This window comes from Urocitellus parryii, chromosome 4, assembly GCF_045843805.1.
Source record: "Urocitellus parryii isolate mUroPar1 chromosome 4, mUroPar1.hap1, whole genome shotgun sequence".
NCBI lineage: Eukaryota > Metazoa > Chordata > Mammalia > Rodentia > Sciuridae > Urocitellus > Urocitellus parryii.
In genome coordinates this window covers 110,765,591-110,779,193 of record NC_135534.1, presented here as the reverse complement: position 1 = coordinate 110,779,193, position 13,603 = coordinate 110,765,591, and the positions used below count along the sequence as shown (strand labels likewise).

The window sequence follows — 13,603 nt, the reverse complement described above, 5'->3', positions numbered from 1 at the left end:
TTCCAGACCCCTTCCCAATCTCTTTCTCTTTCTCTATCTCTCTGAGTTCCCAGAAGCCAGCAGAGGAGCAGCTTTCCACTGTCATGCCCTTTTGCCATGATGTTTCTACCTTGAAGCCAGAAGATGGCCATAAACTGAAACCTCTGAAACACTGAGCCAAATTTTTCTTTACTCCCTGAAATTGATTATCTCAGAATTTTGTCACAGCAATTGAAAAACTAATGAATACATTCTTTCTTTAGAAATTCTTAGACACCACATTGCAATTCCCTGGTTACTGGCATGAGCTGCCACTGAACCTTTTAATATTTTCTAATAGTGCATTCCACACTCTGTGATGACTTATAGATTCTTCTTGGAGAACTGGTTTTTAGTCACCTGTTGATGGGCAGAAATTGAAGAAAAGAAGAAAGCAAAAACCATTTCATTACAAAGCACTATTCTATTTTACTTCTAAAATACAAATTACTTCCTCCCTATCCTACTTTTTTCTCTTTGTCTCTCTCTCTTTCCTTTCTTCCCGCCTTTCCTCCCTTACTCCCTCTTTCTTTCTCTGTAATATTTATTTCATTCATCTGTCCAAGGGGAGTTAATGTGGCTTATTAGAAAAGTCATAAATAACTAGTAGATAAAATATAAGTAGAGAAAATAATATAGAAAAAGAGGAAGAGAATTATATTTATTACACAATTTAGTATAGTTTCTAGAAACAAAACTTACCTGTTTTACCCTCAGCATTATGGAACACAGAGATTAGGGGAAGAAAAATAACTTATATTGTTTGTTTTATGAGAAAGGAAGAAACTTCCCGTGGGAGGGAAATTTACTATTCCTATTTGAATTTAAATAATTTTAGTTTGGTTTTTCTTTATAGACACAGAAATAAATCAACATCTTTGTTTTAAAGCCAAATAGCAAACTATTTACTGTCAATGGGAGTTTTTTTTATTTTTTAATCACATTTTTACAAGACAAAAATTCTTACTTTGTGTATCTAATGAGAAACAATATAGACTCATATCTTTCCAGGGGTCTAATAATGCAATGAAAACATCTAGGTCCAAAGGAATCCGCACAATAAAAAACTCTCAAAATCACACAAGACTTTATTCCAAGAAGATATTACCTTAAATATTAACTTAGTTTGAATTTTGATGTTGCTTGCTGGAAATTGGAGTTCACTCTCTAAAAGAAAAGAGACAGAATTCTGATGTTATGTATTAGCCTTTCTTCAATTTTTTTCTCACTCTCGTTTTCCTCACAATGTATAAGAGTACACTTTTAACCAAGACCATGAGGAGACAGATGTGTTTTAATTATTTCAACTATTTAAACAACTAAGAAAGGTTTTGGGGTACAATTGTGCTGAGACAGAATTCATATAGCATGAGTACAATGTCAAGTAGCAACATTATCAGTTCTATTTCATTATAAACATGGGGGGAAAAGATGGACAAGTATATTAAAATACTGAGAATAAGAGGTAGATTGATTCAGAGTATATTTTATTTCAATATGTTTTGAGAACCGCAGATGAGAATTGGTCCTATGATATGGAAAATCAGACTTCATCCTAAAAAGCTTTAGAGTCTTTTATTTATTTTTAATTTATTTTTTATTTATTTTTCCAGAGCAAGACTTCTCTTGGGAAATACATTCCTCAGGGCTGATTTTACGTCTTTATTCCTCAGGCTGTATATAAGTGGATTCAGCATGGGAGTCACAAGGTTGTTCAAGATCTGAACGACAGCACCCATCAGGGGCCTGGGGTTGGGCTGTAGGTAGATGATGATGACTGGCCCATAGGCACAAAGAATTGCAGCCAGGTGGGCACTGCAGGTGGAGAATGCTCTTTGCCTGCCCTCTGTTGAACGAATTTTGGATATGGAGATCCCAATGCGAGTGTAGGAAACAAGGATGAGAAAAAAGCAAATGAGAGACAAAAGACCAACATTTGTAAAACCTACTCTCTGAGCCAGAGATGTGTCCTCACAGGCTAGAGGTAGCACTGCAGGTATATCACAGAAGTAATAGCCCACCTCGTTGGAGCCACAGTAGGGTAACTGGAAGGTGAGGGAGGTTAGGATAATGGCATGGACACAGCCACCCATCCAGGTCCCTGTGGCCAAGACAGAGCACACTCTGTGGTTCATGAAGACCATGTATCTCAAGGGAAAGCATATGGCAACAAAGCGGTCATAGGCCATCACTGTGTACAGGAAACACTCAGTGCAGCCCAGGAAATGGTAGAAGAAGAGCTGGGCACCACATCCCTGGAAAGAGATGCCATGTTCCTGCCCTGAGAGGTACAACAACATCTTGGGAGCAGTTGTGGAAGAGAAACCCAGGTCAAAGATGGAGAGGTTTCCCAAGAAAAAGTACATGGGAGTGTGAAGCCGAGAGGAGGAGATGATAGCAGTGAGAATGAGCACATTTCCCAGGAGGGTACACAAATAAACTAATGAGAACACGAAGAAAAGGGCTGTCTCTAGGCCCTCTGTCTCAGGGATTCCCAGCAGGATGAATTCGCTCACCATGGTTTGATTTCTCATTTTTATAGAAGAATCAATTCTTGGTTGTCTGTAGAAAGAAAGCTGTGGTTAAATTTAACATGTACGTAAATTTGCTCTGTTTATATCAGTGAAATGAAATAGAGAAGAAAATTATCTAGCTATTTAGAGAGTGATGCTTCCTGAAAAAATTGTCTTTACCTTCCCACATCTCCCAAGATGGCTATACCCTTCCATAGTGCAGTTTCCAGTAGCAGGTGGCACTCATGAACAATCCCACTCAGCCTCATAGGTCTATTCTCCTGTCTTCCATTCTGCATACACACTGCTAAATTGCATTAATTGAAATGTTCCTTTGTGACACTTGTGGAAGCCACACGTGCAAAAGATACAGTATTTATTCAGTGGTCTCATCCTCTGGAGTCCCTGAAATTAGTGCAGATGAGTGACTGGCAGCCTCCACCTCAGGCTCCAAAGTCTATAATTCTCTAAGCAGGTCCAATTTAAACAACACTAGTTTTGCACCAGTAGGAGACACAGGGGAGAGGGTAGTAAAAACACCTTTACAAGTTTTATAAATTGAAAACCTTGAATTTTTTATTGTTTTATGTTTTCCAACACAGTAAGATCTTTAAATTATAGATCGCTCCGTGGATTCTAAAAACAATGCCTAAGACCCTATCAATATCTATTATCTCTCTCTCTTTCTCTGTCTCTCTCTCTATCACACACACATCTATATATGATTATGAGGAAAGACAAGATAAAAAATAAAGGTAAGCTGGGCATGGTGTCCCAGCCCTGTAATCTCAGAGGCCCAGCAGGCTGAGGCAGGAAGATCATGAGCTCAAAGCCAGCCTCAGTATCTTAGCAAGGCGGTAAGCAACTCAGTGAGACTCTTTCTTAAATAAAATAGAAAACAGGGCTGAGGAGGTTGCTCAGTGGTTAAGCCCCTGTGTTCAATCCCTGTACCAAAATATAAGTAAATAAATAATAAACAAAGGCAAAACTTCAGGTACTCACATAGCAAACACTGTGCATAAATGGCTCGATCTGTTGAATGTTGTTTTTGTTTCCTCCCCAGTAGAAGAAAGAAGCTTCCCCTGCCCCAATTCCCAGCAGCCTACAGGTTGCTAATAAGGATCCTGAATTACTCTCTTTTTTAGCTACTTCCATGTAGAATGCCACATATCTAAGGGTACTCCAGCTCCCTTACAGTCATTTCCTGTCTGACTCCAGGAACTGCAACAATTCATAAACACAGGAGATTTTAATAACCTTGTTTTCCTTTGGGAATTAATCCTTCAAGTCAGGAACCTCATTGTGCAAGAGTGCAATTAACTACTTGGTATAATTGGAGCTCAGAAATGAGAAAGTGAGATGAAGAGAAAGAGAGAGAGATTATTATAATTTCCTTTGTAAAATATACTTTGTGGAATAAAAGGTTGATCTGATACCTATGTAGCACATACTTATGTATACATGTTTTTATTTAGTGCTTTTCTATGTGCTAATGTTTTTAATAGATCATTTATACATTATTTTACTCCACAATACTGCCAGAATTGACCTATTGCAATAGCAACTGCAGTAGCTGAGAGAATTAAAGAAACTGATGAAAAGCTAGGCCCAGTAGTGTGGGAACAAGGGCAGCTCCAGGGCCCTTAGAGTTTTATGAAGCAGCTTTAGAGCAAGGCTGTGCAGTGACTCAGGTTCACAGCCCTCTGCTTTTGTGGAACTCAACTTAAAATTCAGTACAATGTCCTTGGTTAAGTCATACTCTTACCTTGTGTTCAGGGTCCAGGGTCCAGGGGAACAAATATGGGCAGTGCTCAATGGTATGGACAGGAGCTACTGCCTAGATAGACAAGTAGAAAATATGCTGAAGGGCCATTATGAGTTTGAAGCTATTACTTGAAATGTCTGCCTTATGTACTGAGTGGCATATATTGTGTCTTCCATGTTAATGTTATGAATATTCAATAAATATTGGGTAGAGGGTACCAGACCTAATTCTTCAATGAATACAATTATTCATTTGTTTATTTACATGTACATGAATTCCACTCATTCCAACAAATATCTGGAATCCAATTTATGCCATATATTAATCACTTGCTAAGAGAGACAGACAAGTGAACTGTAAAATGGGTTAGACATATTCCCTTGGCTCATGAAATGTAAACTATCTCTGGGAGAAAAAGCATTGTACAGTCTTATTTAGATTTCAAAATTCTGATGAAATCTACAGAGATAGGAAAAAATAAGTAATAAAGAGCGTTTTTGTTGTTGTTTTTGATGCTGCTGTTGTTTATAAATGCCCCAAATCAGGGAAGAAGGTGGCATTTGGCTTGTTTTTCAGGACTCTTGTCTGTGAAGTTTCTGATCAAGTTTTAGTGCTTATAGAATGTTTAGGTAGTTACACCACTCTGAAAACATCTGGAATCTGGAATTATTATTAAAAATTAATAATGTTTTCTTACACACTAAACAAATGTTAAAATGATATAAAACTCGATAATTTTACTATCCTATTTATCTTTCTTTTTTTTTTCCTTTTCAGTATGAGAGAGGAAACTCAGGGTCTGAGTTATGCTGGGCAGACACCTTACCTCTGAGCCTCACCCCAAGTCCAATCCTTGATTATCTTTAAATTTTGGAGCACCATGTCTGGGCGTGAAGAATTATTTTTTATGAATAAAGAGATGATTCATATACTTGTGACAAGCAATCAAGATTTCTTTAAATTTACATTAGCTAAAATTTAGGAAGACAAATAAAATAGACTATCTTAAATGTTCACTTTAGAATCAAGGTGGCATGTGCTAAATTACTGTGATTGTCACAGTGATAATACATCCACATCCCAAAAGGTCCAAAGTTCTCAGTGATGATACTTATTACAGAATTAGTAGTCATCAGAGGGCAATGGGACAGAATTTGATAAAATAGCAAAAGGTCTCTTATTTGTGCTTATAGTTCTCACCTTCCAGAAAGCAACAAGATATTCCAAAATTAGGGCAATGGGACAGAATTTGATAAAATAGCAAAAGGTCTCTTATTTGTGCCTATAGTTCTCACCTTCCAGAAAGCAACAAGATATTCCAAAATTAACATAAGCAAAAAAGTAAAATTGCAAGTTGTTTTTTATCTGCATTTTTAACCAAAGTTTTGCTGTTTGTGTCAAATAGATTTTGTATGTGTTTGGAACACATCAAATACTTCTTTTAAAGGAATTATTATTTAATTGAGAAAATGTACATACATTTATGTAGTACAATATGATGTGTTCAATTAGTTATATCTTATTAAATGACTAAATCAATCTAATTAACATATGTATTACCTTTTTTTGTAGTGAAAACACTTAAAATCTACTCTCAACAACTTTAAAGGCTACAATACAATTTTATTAATTCTAATCATAGTATTGTGCAAATAGATCTCTTGAATGTGTTTCCCCTGTTTACCTGAAATTTTGTATCCTTTGATCAATATTCCCTTTTAGCAAGCCCCAGTCCTTGATAAACCTCTTTCTACTCTCCACTTCTATGAGTTCAAATTTTTTATATTCCCCATACCAGAGAAAACGCACAGTATTTGTCTTCCTCTGCATAGCTTATAAATAAGATCCCTGAACTATAGAATTTTGTGATACTTGTTCAGAAAAAAAGGAGAAAGATATCACAAGATTAAAAGAAAAATGCAATTGGCAAAGGGCAAAAGCCTGGCATTAGCCTCATCTGATAGCATCAGAGCAGATGTTTATTTACTTAAGTTTCTATGTATGACAGTACACTAAAACCAGATTTCAACTCTCTTATCTGGATGGGCCTCCCACAGATGCCCTCTGGGAATACCTACAAGGTAGGAACCAACAGAGGAGAGCAACAAATGGGTAGGAGAATAATAAACCCCACTCTGTGGCTTTAGAACATTTTCTTGTAAATGAGTTTAGGAAAAATGTAGAAGCAACATAATTACTACTACATCACTGGGTTTCGAAATGATTCTGCTTTTTTTCCTCAAGAGTAATTACTCTGAATGTTTTTCCACTTCAACTTTTTAGATTTTCTTATCATTTTCACTTGACCGCAATCTGAAATATTCTTTCCTTCTCTTGAAAACAGCTTTTTAAAAAGTAAATGTTGCAAACTCATTGCAAAATAGTAAAGAAACACAAAAAATAAAATGAAAGTTATTCATATCCCCACAAATAGGATTACATATTTTAACATTTAGGTGGACATTGTTTCCAATGTCCATTTATACGTGGACAATTTGTATTGCGATAAAATAATGTGCAAGTATTCACAACTTCTGTAAGAGATGTTGTGGCTCAGGCCAGAGAGATAAAATACATCCTATTTGTTACAGATGGGAACAACATATCAAAAATAGATAGAAATCCCAAGAATAAATACATGGGAGTTTCAAGAGTAGAGGAAGAAAGGAATGCTATAAAGATCAATCAGTTCCAAGCAGGGTGAAGATGACAAAGAAGATACCTTAGAGAAAAGTCTTTATTCCCTCCATCTGAGGTATTCCCAGGGGAATGAACTCATTGAGCACAATGTGATTTGGTGACAAAGAGTGTTCTGGTATTGTGTCTGTCACAATCACACTCCCCCTTCCTATTTTTGTGTTCTTTGGAAAGTCACATCTTATATAAAGATGCAAAATATAGTATATTTAAACATTTCTAACTATGCAATTCATGCAACCTTAGAGTCACAAAACTAAAATCTTTAAATATAACATTTGTATGTTTTATGCATTGTAAAAATTTGTATTTAAAAAGAATATTTGTGGTAAGAATACTTAAAATTGATTTACCTTATTAATAGATTTGTAAGTGTACTATATAGTAATGTCAGATACGGAAGAATATGTTCATAGCTGTATCTCTAGAATACCATATTTATTACGATTTATTACCAGAATCAAATTTTCAAATGCTCTAAAATGATTACTTTTGACCAAAACCAAATTTAAACCTTTTTTAATAATCCAAGAGAGCAATTGTTGCAATGAATTTGTTTTTGAAACTAGACTCCAGGCTGTTGAAAGCCACAGCCCAAGGGGCCCCAGCAAACTTCCAGCTGCCAGCAAACTTCCAGCTGCCAGCAAACTTCCAGCTGCCAGTTGATGATTGGCTCAGAGCGGCCCCAGCAAACTTCTAGCTGCCAACTGATTGGCTCCTCTGTGGTGATGCTCATTGGGCTGTTTCCCCACCCTTTCAGACCAGGGAGCTGCTCACTGGGGGACTTTTTTTGGCTCTGCCCACATGACCCAGCCAATCAGCCTCAAGAGAAGGAGGAGAGGGAAAGGTGGAGAGGCTTGTGGGAAGCCGGTGGTGGCAGTTGGGCTCTGAAGGTTTTTCCTGAGGAGCTGTTTTGCTTGGCGTGTGTGGCTCTAAAAATAAAGTTCGTTTCTTTTGACAAGTGGCTCCTGAATTGTGCCCAGACAGACTGCAGCAACAGGCCAAATGAAAAGAATTTAGATATTCATTAAAATATCATATGGTCTAATTCTTCATGTAGGATAGATAGGGTGGGTATTGAATATACTTACACTTGCTTGCAACTGATCATTTTCTATTGATGGAGTTAAAAACTGTACCTTCTGCCTTTCTGGGACTTCAAATGATTTCATGATCCCTCTGAAGCCTCATTCATAATATATGCTGAAGCAGGAACCCTCTGAGCATAAGCAAATAAATACTGAATGTTCAGGGAGTTTGGGAATTACAAAATAGTGCACAGTCACCAAGTTTCTTTTCAAGATATTGGATATCAAAAAGCTTTGGAATCCTTCTTGATCATTCCATTTTTCTGTGTTGGGTTCATATCTCATCAACACCCTTTGTTCTCTATAGATGTCAGGATTTGGCCTGTCTGTTCTGTGATTATTTTCAGTTTCTACTTATTTCCTTATTTCTTGTGGTTCTCGTTTCCCATGAGCCAGAACTTAATCATAAGGTGACACTGGATTTAAGAAAGACTGGAAAATGTTTTATTTTGGAATAGCCATAGACTTGGCTTCACTTAGAATACCTACTATTATGAAAAGAAGGTGAGGATCAATGTTCAAAAATACCTAGCAAGGCCAAAGCACAAGAACAGACTTTCATGTGGAGATCCCTCATCTGAAGTAGCCTCTATTTGTTCTGTAATGTACTACACTGATGTATTACATAAAGGGGTTTCTGTCCACAGGCAGTAGCACATCTTTAATGGTGCCCCATAAAATAATAATAAAGCTGAAAGATTTGTATTTCCCTGTGGTGTCATACCCATCCTAAAGTCATAGCAGGATGCATCATATGTAATGCTGTATAAATGAACCTATTGTGCTGCAAGTCACATACAAGAAGGGCACAATAAATTATGGAAGCTACATAGTATTTGACAGAGATGATAAATGACTATGTTATTGATTTATACATGTATAAATTTATACATTTATACTATATTCTTTACCATTTTTTATTGTGTACAAATATAAAAACCATTTAGAAAAAGAAAACCTTAGTATATACCAGCAGGAGCCTCATACATCTTATGTTTGGTGCATATCTTGATTACATCAAGGGCCCATGTCCTGTAATTGACATGGACTTTTGGTTCTGTGTTAGTATACTTTTGATAAATAATAAAGAAATTGCCCAATGAAACATGTTTCAGGACATGTTCCATAGCTGAGCCATGCATGATGGTTTCAGTTTCTTGAAGCACTTTCACTACCAGATATTTACTTCTTTGCTTATTTGTTTGTTTATTGATTTTTCCCTCCATTTACAATATAAGCTCCAAATGGAGAAGAATTTCTTTTTTTTTTTTTGCCAAATGCCAATGTGCAGAATAGTATCTTTTGTTTTGTATAGAAGCCCAGTAAATACATGTTGACTGAAAGAATGAATTATGTGTTTCTCTAATAAAAGTTTGATCATTGGACTCATTAAATATTTTATCTGAAAAGTGTAAAACTATTGACTGTATTTGAACAAATGTGAATAAATTAGAAATATAATGCACCCATGCTTTAATAAATATAAAGGTCTGTTTAGTTGTTATTGTGCCAGGTTCAGGGTCATATCACTTATTTATCTTTGCAATAACCAGCAACATATGTGTGTTCCCTGATTTTGTCCTTCAAACCAGATTCTGTGTCTGGTCTGCAACAAACTTCAAATTCTAAAGTTGTGACTCAGCTAGATCAGAGGATAAATCCTGCTCATTTTTCTGGCTTTTTTCTCCTGTTGCCAGAATCTTCAGCCAATAAAGTGAAGATGTAGCTGAGGAAAGAAAAAAAAAATATATATATATAATGTATGAAATATACAATATATATAAAATATATAAATATTATATATATGATTTCTATCCAGAAAAATAGACCATCCCTTCTCATAATTAGTTTGTCATATATAATAGTAATATATATCTGTACTATTGCTTATTACTGATAAAACCAAATTTGTTCTTGTTCTTATGCATTGCTTTTATCTTTATGTATATGTATTTGTTGTGTGTGAGTGTGTGTGTGTGTGTGTTTACTTTCACATGCATTAAGATCAATTAGATCTTAAAAAAAACCCAGGTGATTAGCTATACCACTATGCTCATTTCACAGATGCAAGAAGAAAAAAATTGCTGTGACAAATACATCACAAAGACCTAATCAAACTGAGACTTCCATATATATATATAAAATATGCTACATAGATTTTTGTACCTTGATATGAATTTCTTTAATCCAGATTTAATAGGTCAATATAATATATAGGAGAAGATACAGGGAATTTAATCACAGCTAGTGTTCTTTAGCCAGGAAAATGAGCAGAGATATTCTCAGCTATTTACACTGTTACACCAAACATGTGATTTGCCATCCTGAAGAGACACACAAATCAACATGCCTGGAAATTGCAGACCTTAGAAAATGGATGCTATCCCAACAAAGCAGAAGTGTGTACCCAGCCCTAGCACTGGGTATAGTGCAGAGACAGAGAATTGAAGTTAGAGTTGAGGAATCAATGACACATGCCCATAATGTTTGTATTAGCAGGGCCAGCACAGCAGCAAGCCCTTGGTAAAGTTTGTTACAGGGATATTTAGTGTCTGATATCATTGCTAATGTTACTCTTGCAGCATTTTCACTGGAAAACACAGCCCCTTCTCTCTTTGTCTCTCTTACAGTTCCTTTGTAGACACCAGGCAGATGTCTACAAATATTCTCATGTTGGGGACTTTTACATGATCCAAAGAAGAGCAGAAGTACAAGTATTTGTTTAATAAATATCAGTAGGTTCCTTAGTGATATAGTTGCTAAATTATAACTGGTCCCTAGAAGGGGGCAGGACTTCCTGGGAAATTTAACTGCATTTGTTTTCACTTTTCATCAGCTCAGAGCTCTGGGAACTTCAGGAGGAGGTAGGTAACCCTGCTGCCTGCACTGAGACAGAATCCCACCCCTGCACCTGAAGCCTGAGCCTGCCATTTTACCTCCCTTTCCCCTGTCCTTACATCTATTGTTGCCTGACTTCTAGTTGCAAACCCCAGGGTGTGGAACTTAGTACTGGTGTGTTTCCCCAGGATTTCTGCAAGTTTAGTTGTTTAGGGGAATCTTGGGGGAAGGCCTGGAGTGAGATTTTGGCCATCTTCTGATAATCCCCACCTTTCCCATTTTACTATTGCTTTTCTCTCTCTCCATTCCTCTACTTCTCCCTTCCTCCTCCTTTTTTCTGGGATAAGTGATGTTTTCTCTGTTTTGTGTATGTTTGTGCTGTCAAATGTGGCTTTAAGTCTCTACCCAACTCAATCATTGCGGTTCCCAAGCCTATCTATGTCAAAACTGAGATTGCTGCTGTCCCTTTTTGTAAATAACTGGTCAATGAGAATCTAGGACTGAAAATTTAAAGATTGAGTCACTCTCTGATTCTGGGCAAGTCGCATTTTGCAGCCCAAATCTCTTCCTGGCTGGCCCAGGTTTTCCACTTCTCATAACAGGCTGTTAGGGTGTGGTCCACTGGACTCTCCTGCTCTTCCCCTCCCTGCCTGCCTGAGACTGCTTCTGTCAGACTCTTACATCTCTGATGTCCTGTCCAGACAGAGCTCCCAGGCTGAGAGAGAAGCTCTCTCTCCTGGGTAGCTGAAAGCTTGGATTTTTCTCAGTCTTTGGTCTGCTTTCATCCTCTATGAATCTACTGCCTTAAGCTTCCTGTGGGTGTTATTAGATGTTCATTCTCTGAGGTAGCCCAGACTCTTCTACCTGTCCCACTTAAGGATCATCCTGGAAGCCCTTTTCCTCAGCATGTTCTCCTGTTCTCTACCGTGCTACTTTCCTCTTGTGTTGCTTTAAAATATGGGGTGTTTTACAATGCACTGTTTTTATTCAATTGCGTGTAATAACAGATTTGGAATGAGGAGCCTGGTTATTGCTGAGGACTTGTATAACAAGGCTTGTTGCATAGGAAATACAAGTGATATCACATGTATAATCAGCATGGGCATGATTTCCAATTTTGTTAAAGTGGATATTTTGTTTGTTGTTCTAGGTGTGGGTGTGGGTGTGGGTGTATATATGTGCACGTTTGTGATTCTGTGGATCTAACTCAAGGTCTTATTTGTTCTAGACAAATACTTCATCACTAGCAAAATCATCACCCTAATATGTGCTTTAAATAAGGATTTAGATCAGTGAAGTGAGTTTACAAATAGTTTTAACTAAAGCTTCAGAATGCTTGGGCAGGGATCATTCCAGAAGGAAAGCTGTTCCTCGAAAGAGCATGCAGGTCCCTTGGGTAAGCATGGCATTCTCTATATTCTGCCCAGGGCTCTGGATAAGCACATGTGTGCTATTGTTCTCCTACATGCTCTGAGCTCCAGGTGGTGCCATTTTAACTCTTTAAGTCCTATTTTTAGTGAAAGCCCCTGTTGGTCCTGGAGATGGCAGCCCAAGTCACACTGTGTCAGATCAGGGAGAGGCAAGCTAGCACATGATCCAGTGCAGAATGGTCTCAAAATGACTTCCAGGAGCATGAGGATTCAGCATTAGGATAAAACCCACCTGTGGGCCCCCCAGATAAAAGAATTGCCATTAAATCATGCTTTTGGTACATAAGATGTATCTCTGTTGATATGAATCAAATTACATGGAATGCACCTCCAAAATGATTATAAAATTTGAGAGGAATGTTTAGGACAGTCTGATTTAAAACGTGGGACATGTTGCAGGTATTCTACTTGAATATTAGAATAATTTGTACATAGCAATTTAAAAAAGAACTGTGACATGTAAAAAAAATCACAAGGTATATTGTACAAGATCTAGGAGATTTAAGATGCTTCCTATATGGAGGTCTGAATAGAATGATTCATTATGATTAACAATAAATGTTTATTGAATAATAGTAACAATGACAACAGGAACAATGCTGATATCTGTCCCAGTTGTTTAAAAATACTAATGTAGGAACTTTGCATATATTAATCCAAATGTGAAACGAAGGTCTGATGGTTAGTATTTTGGAAAGATAATACTGAGTTTCAAGGGAGATTAAGGTTATGATAGTATAGTGGGAAATGAGGGTCAGAATACTGAGATCCGGAAGCAATAATTTATTAGTAGCACCACAGCTCAGAGGGATAATTGCCAATGTCTAACTCCCAAGCATAACAGGGCTTATACTTTTATATATAAGCAAATTTTGGGTACATCAAGGTAAGGGAGTTGGTGCAATTCTACTGGAAGATGCATTCTACATTTCGTATATAGGTACAAGTTTGTCAACAATCTAGGGACTCAGCTCACATAGCTTAGGGATTTTTATGGCAGTAAGCTTAAAGGGGGATTGTTCTGGTCCCACTACTTTTTTTCCTGCTTCTGTTACTGCAGTTATCTGTTACAGCTACCTGTTAGCCTCTTCAAACCTCCATGGTTAAATGTCAGTAAGCAGAGTTGCTATGTGTCAGTGTGCAAAACCACAGTCTGTCTGATCTTAAACTGCTAAAATTCTCATTTGCTCTACCATGGTATCTATTCAATATTCCCAAGCGAATAGTGTATTAAATGCATTTTTGAGCTTTTGA

At 37.0% G+C, this 13,603-nt stretch overlaps 1 protein-coding gene across 1 annotated transcript; it reads right to left on the bottom strand.

The window, feature by feature from the left end:
• Nucleotides 1–1,619: 1,619 nt before the first annotated feature.
• Nucleotides 1,620–2,552, bottom strand: LOC113192559 (putative olfactory receptor 10D4). Its single transcript, XM_026402727.2, has one exon. It carries the CDS (start codon nucleotides 2,550–2,552, stop codon nucleotides 1,620–1,622), a length of 933 nt encoding a protein of 310 aa, XP_026258512.2.
• Between the last annotated feature and the right edge of the window lie 11,051 nt (nucleotides 2,553–13,603).

Excerpts from the sequence above, each read along its gene's own strand:
- LOC113192559 (XM_026402727.2), bottom strand. The coding sequence starts at position 2,552 with ATGAGAAATCAAACCATGGTGAGCGAATTCATCCTGCTGGGAATCCCT.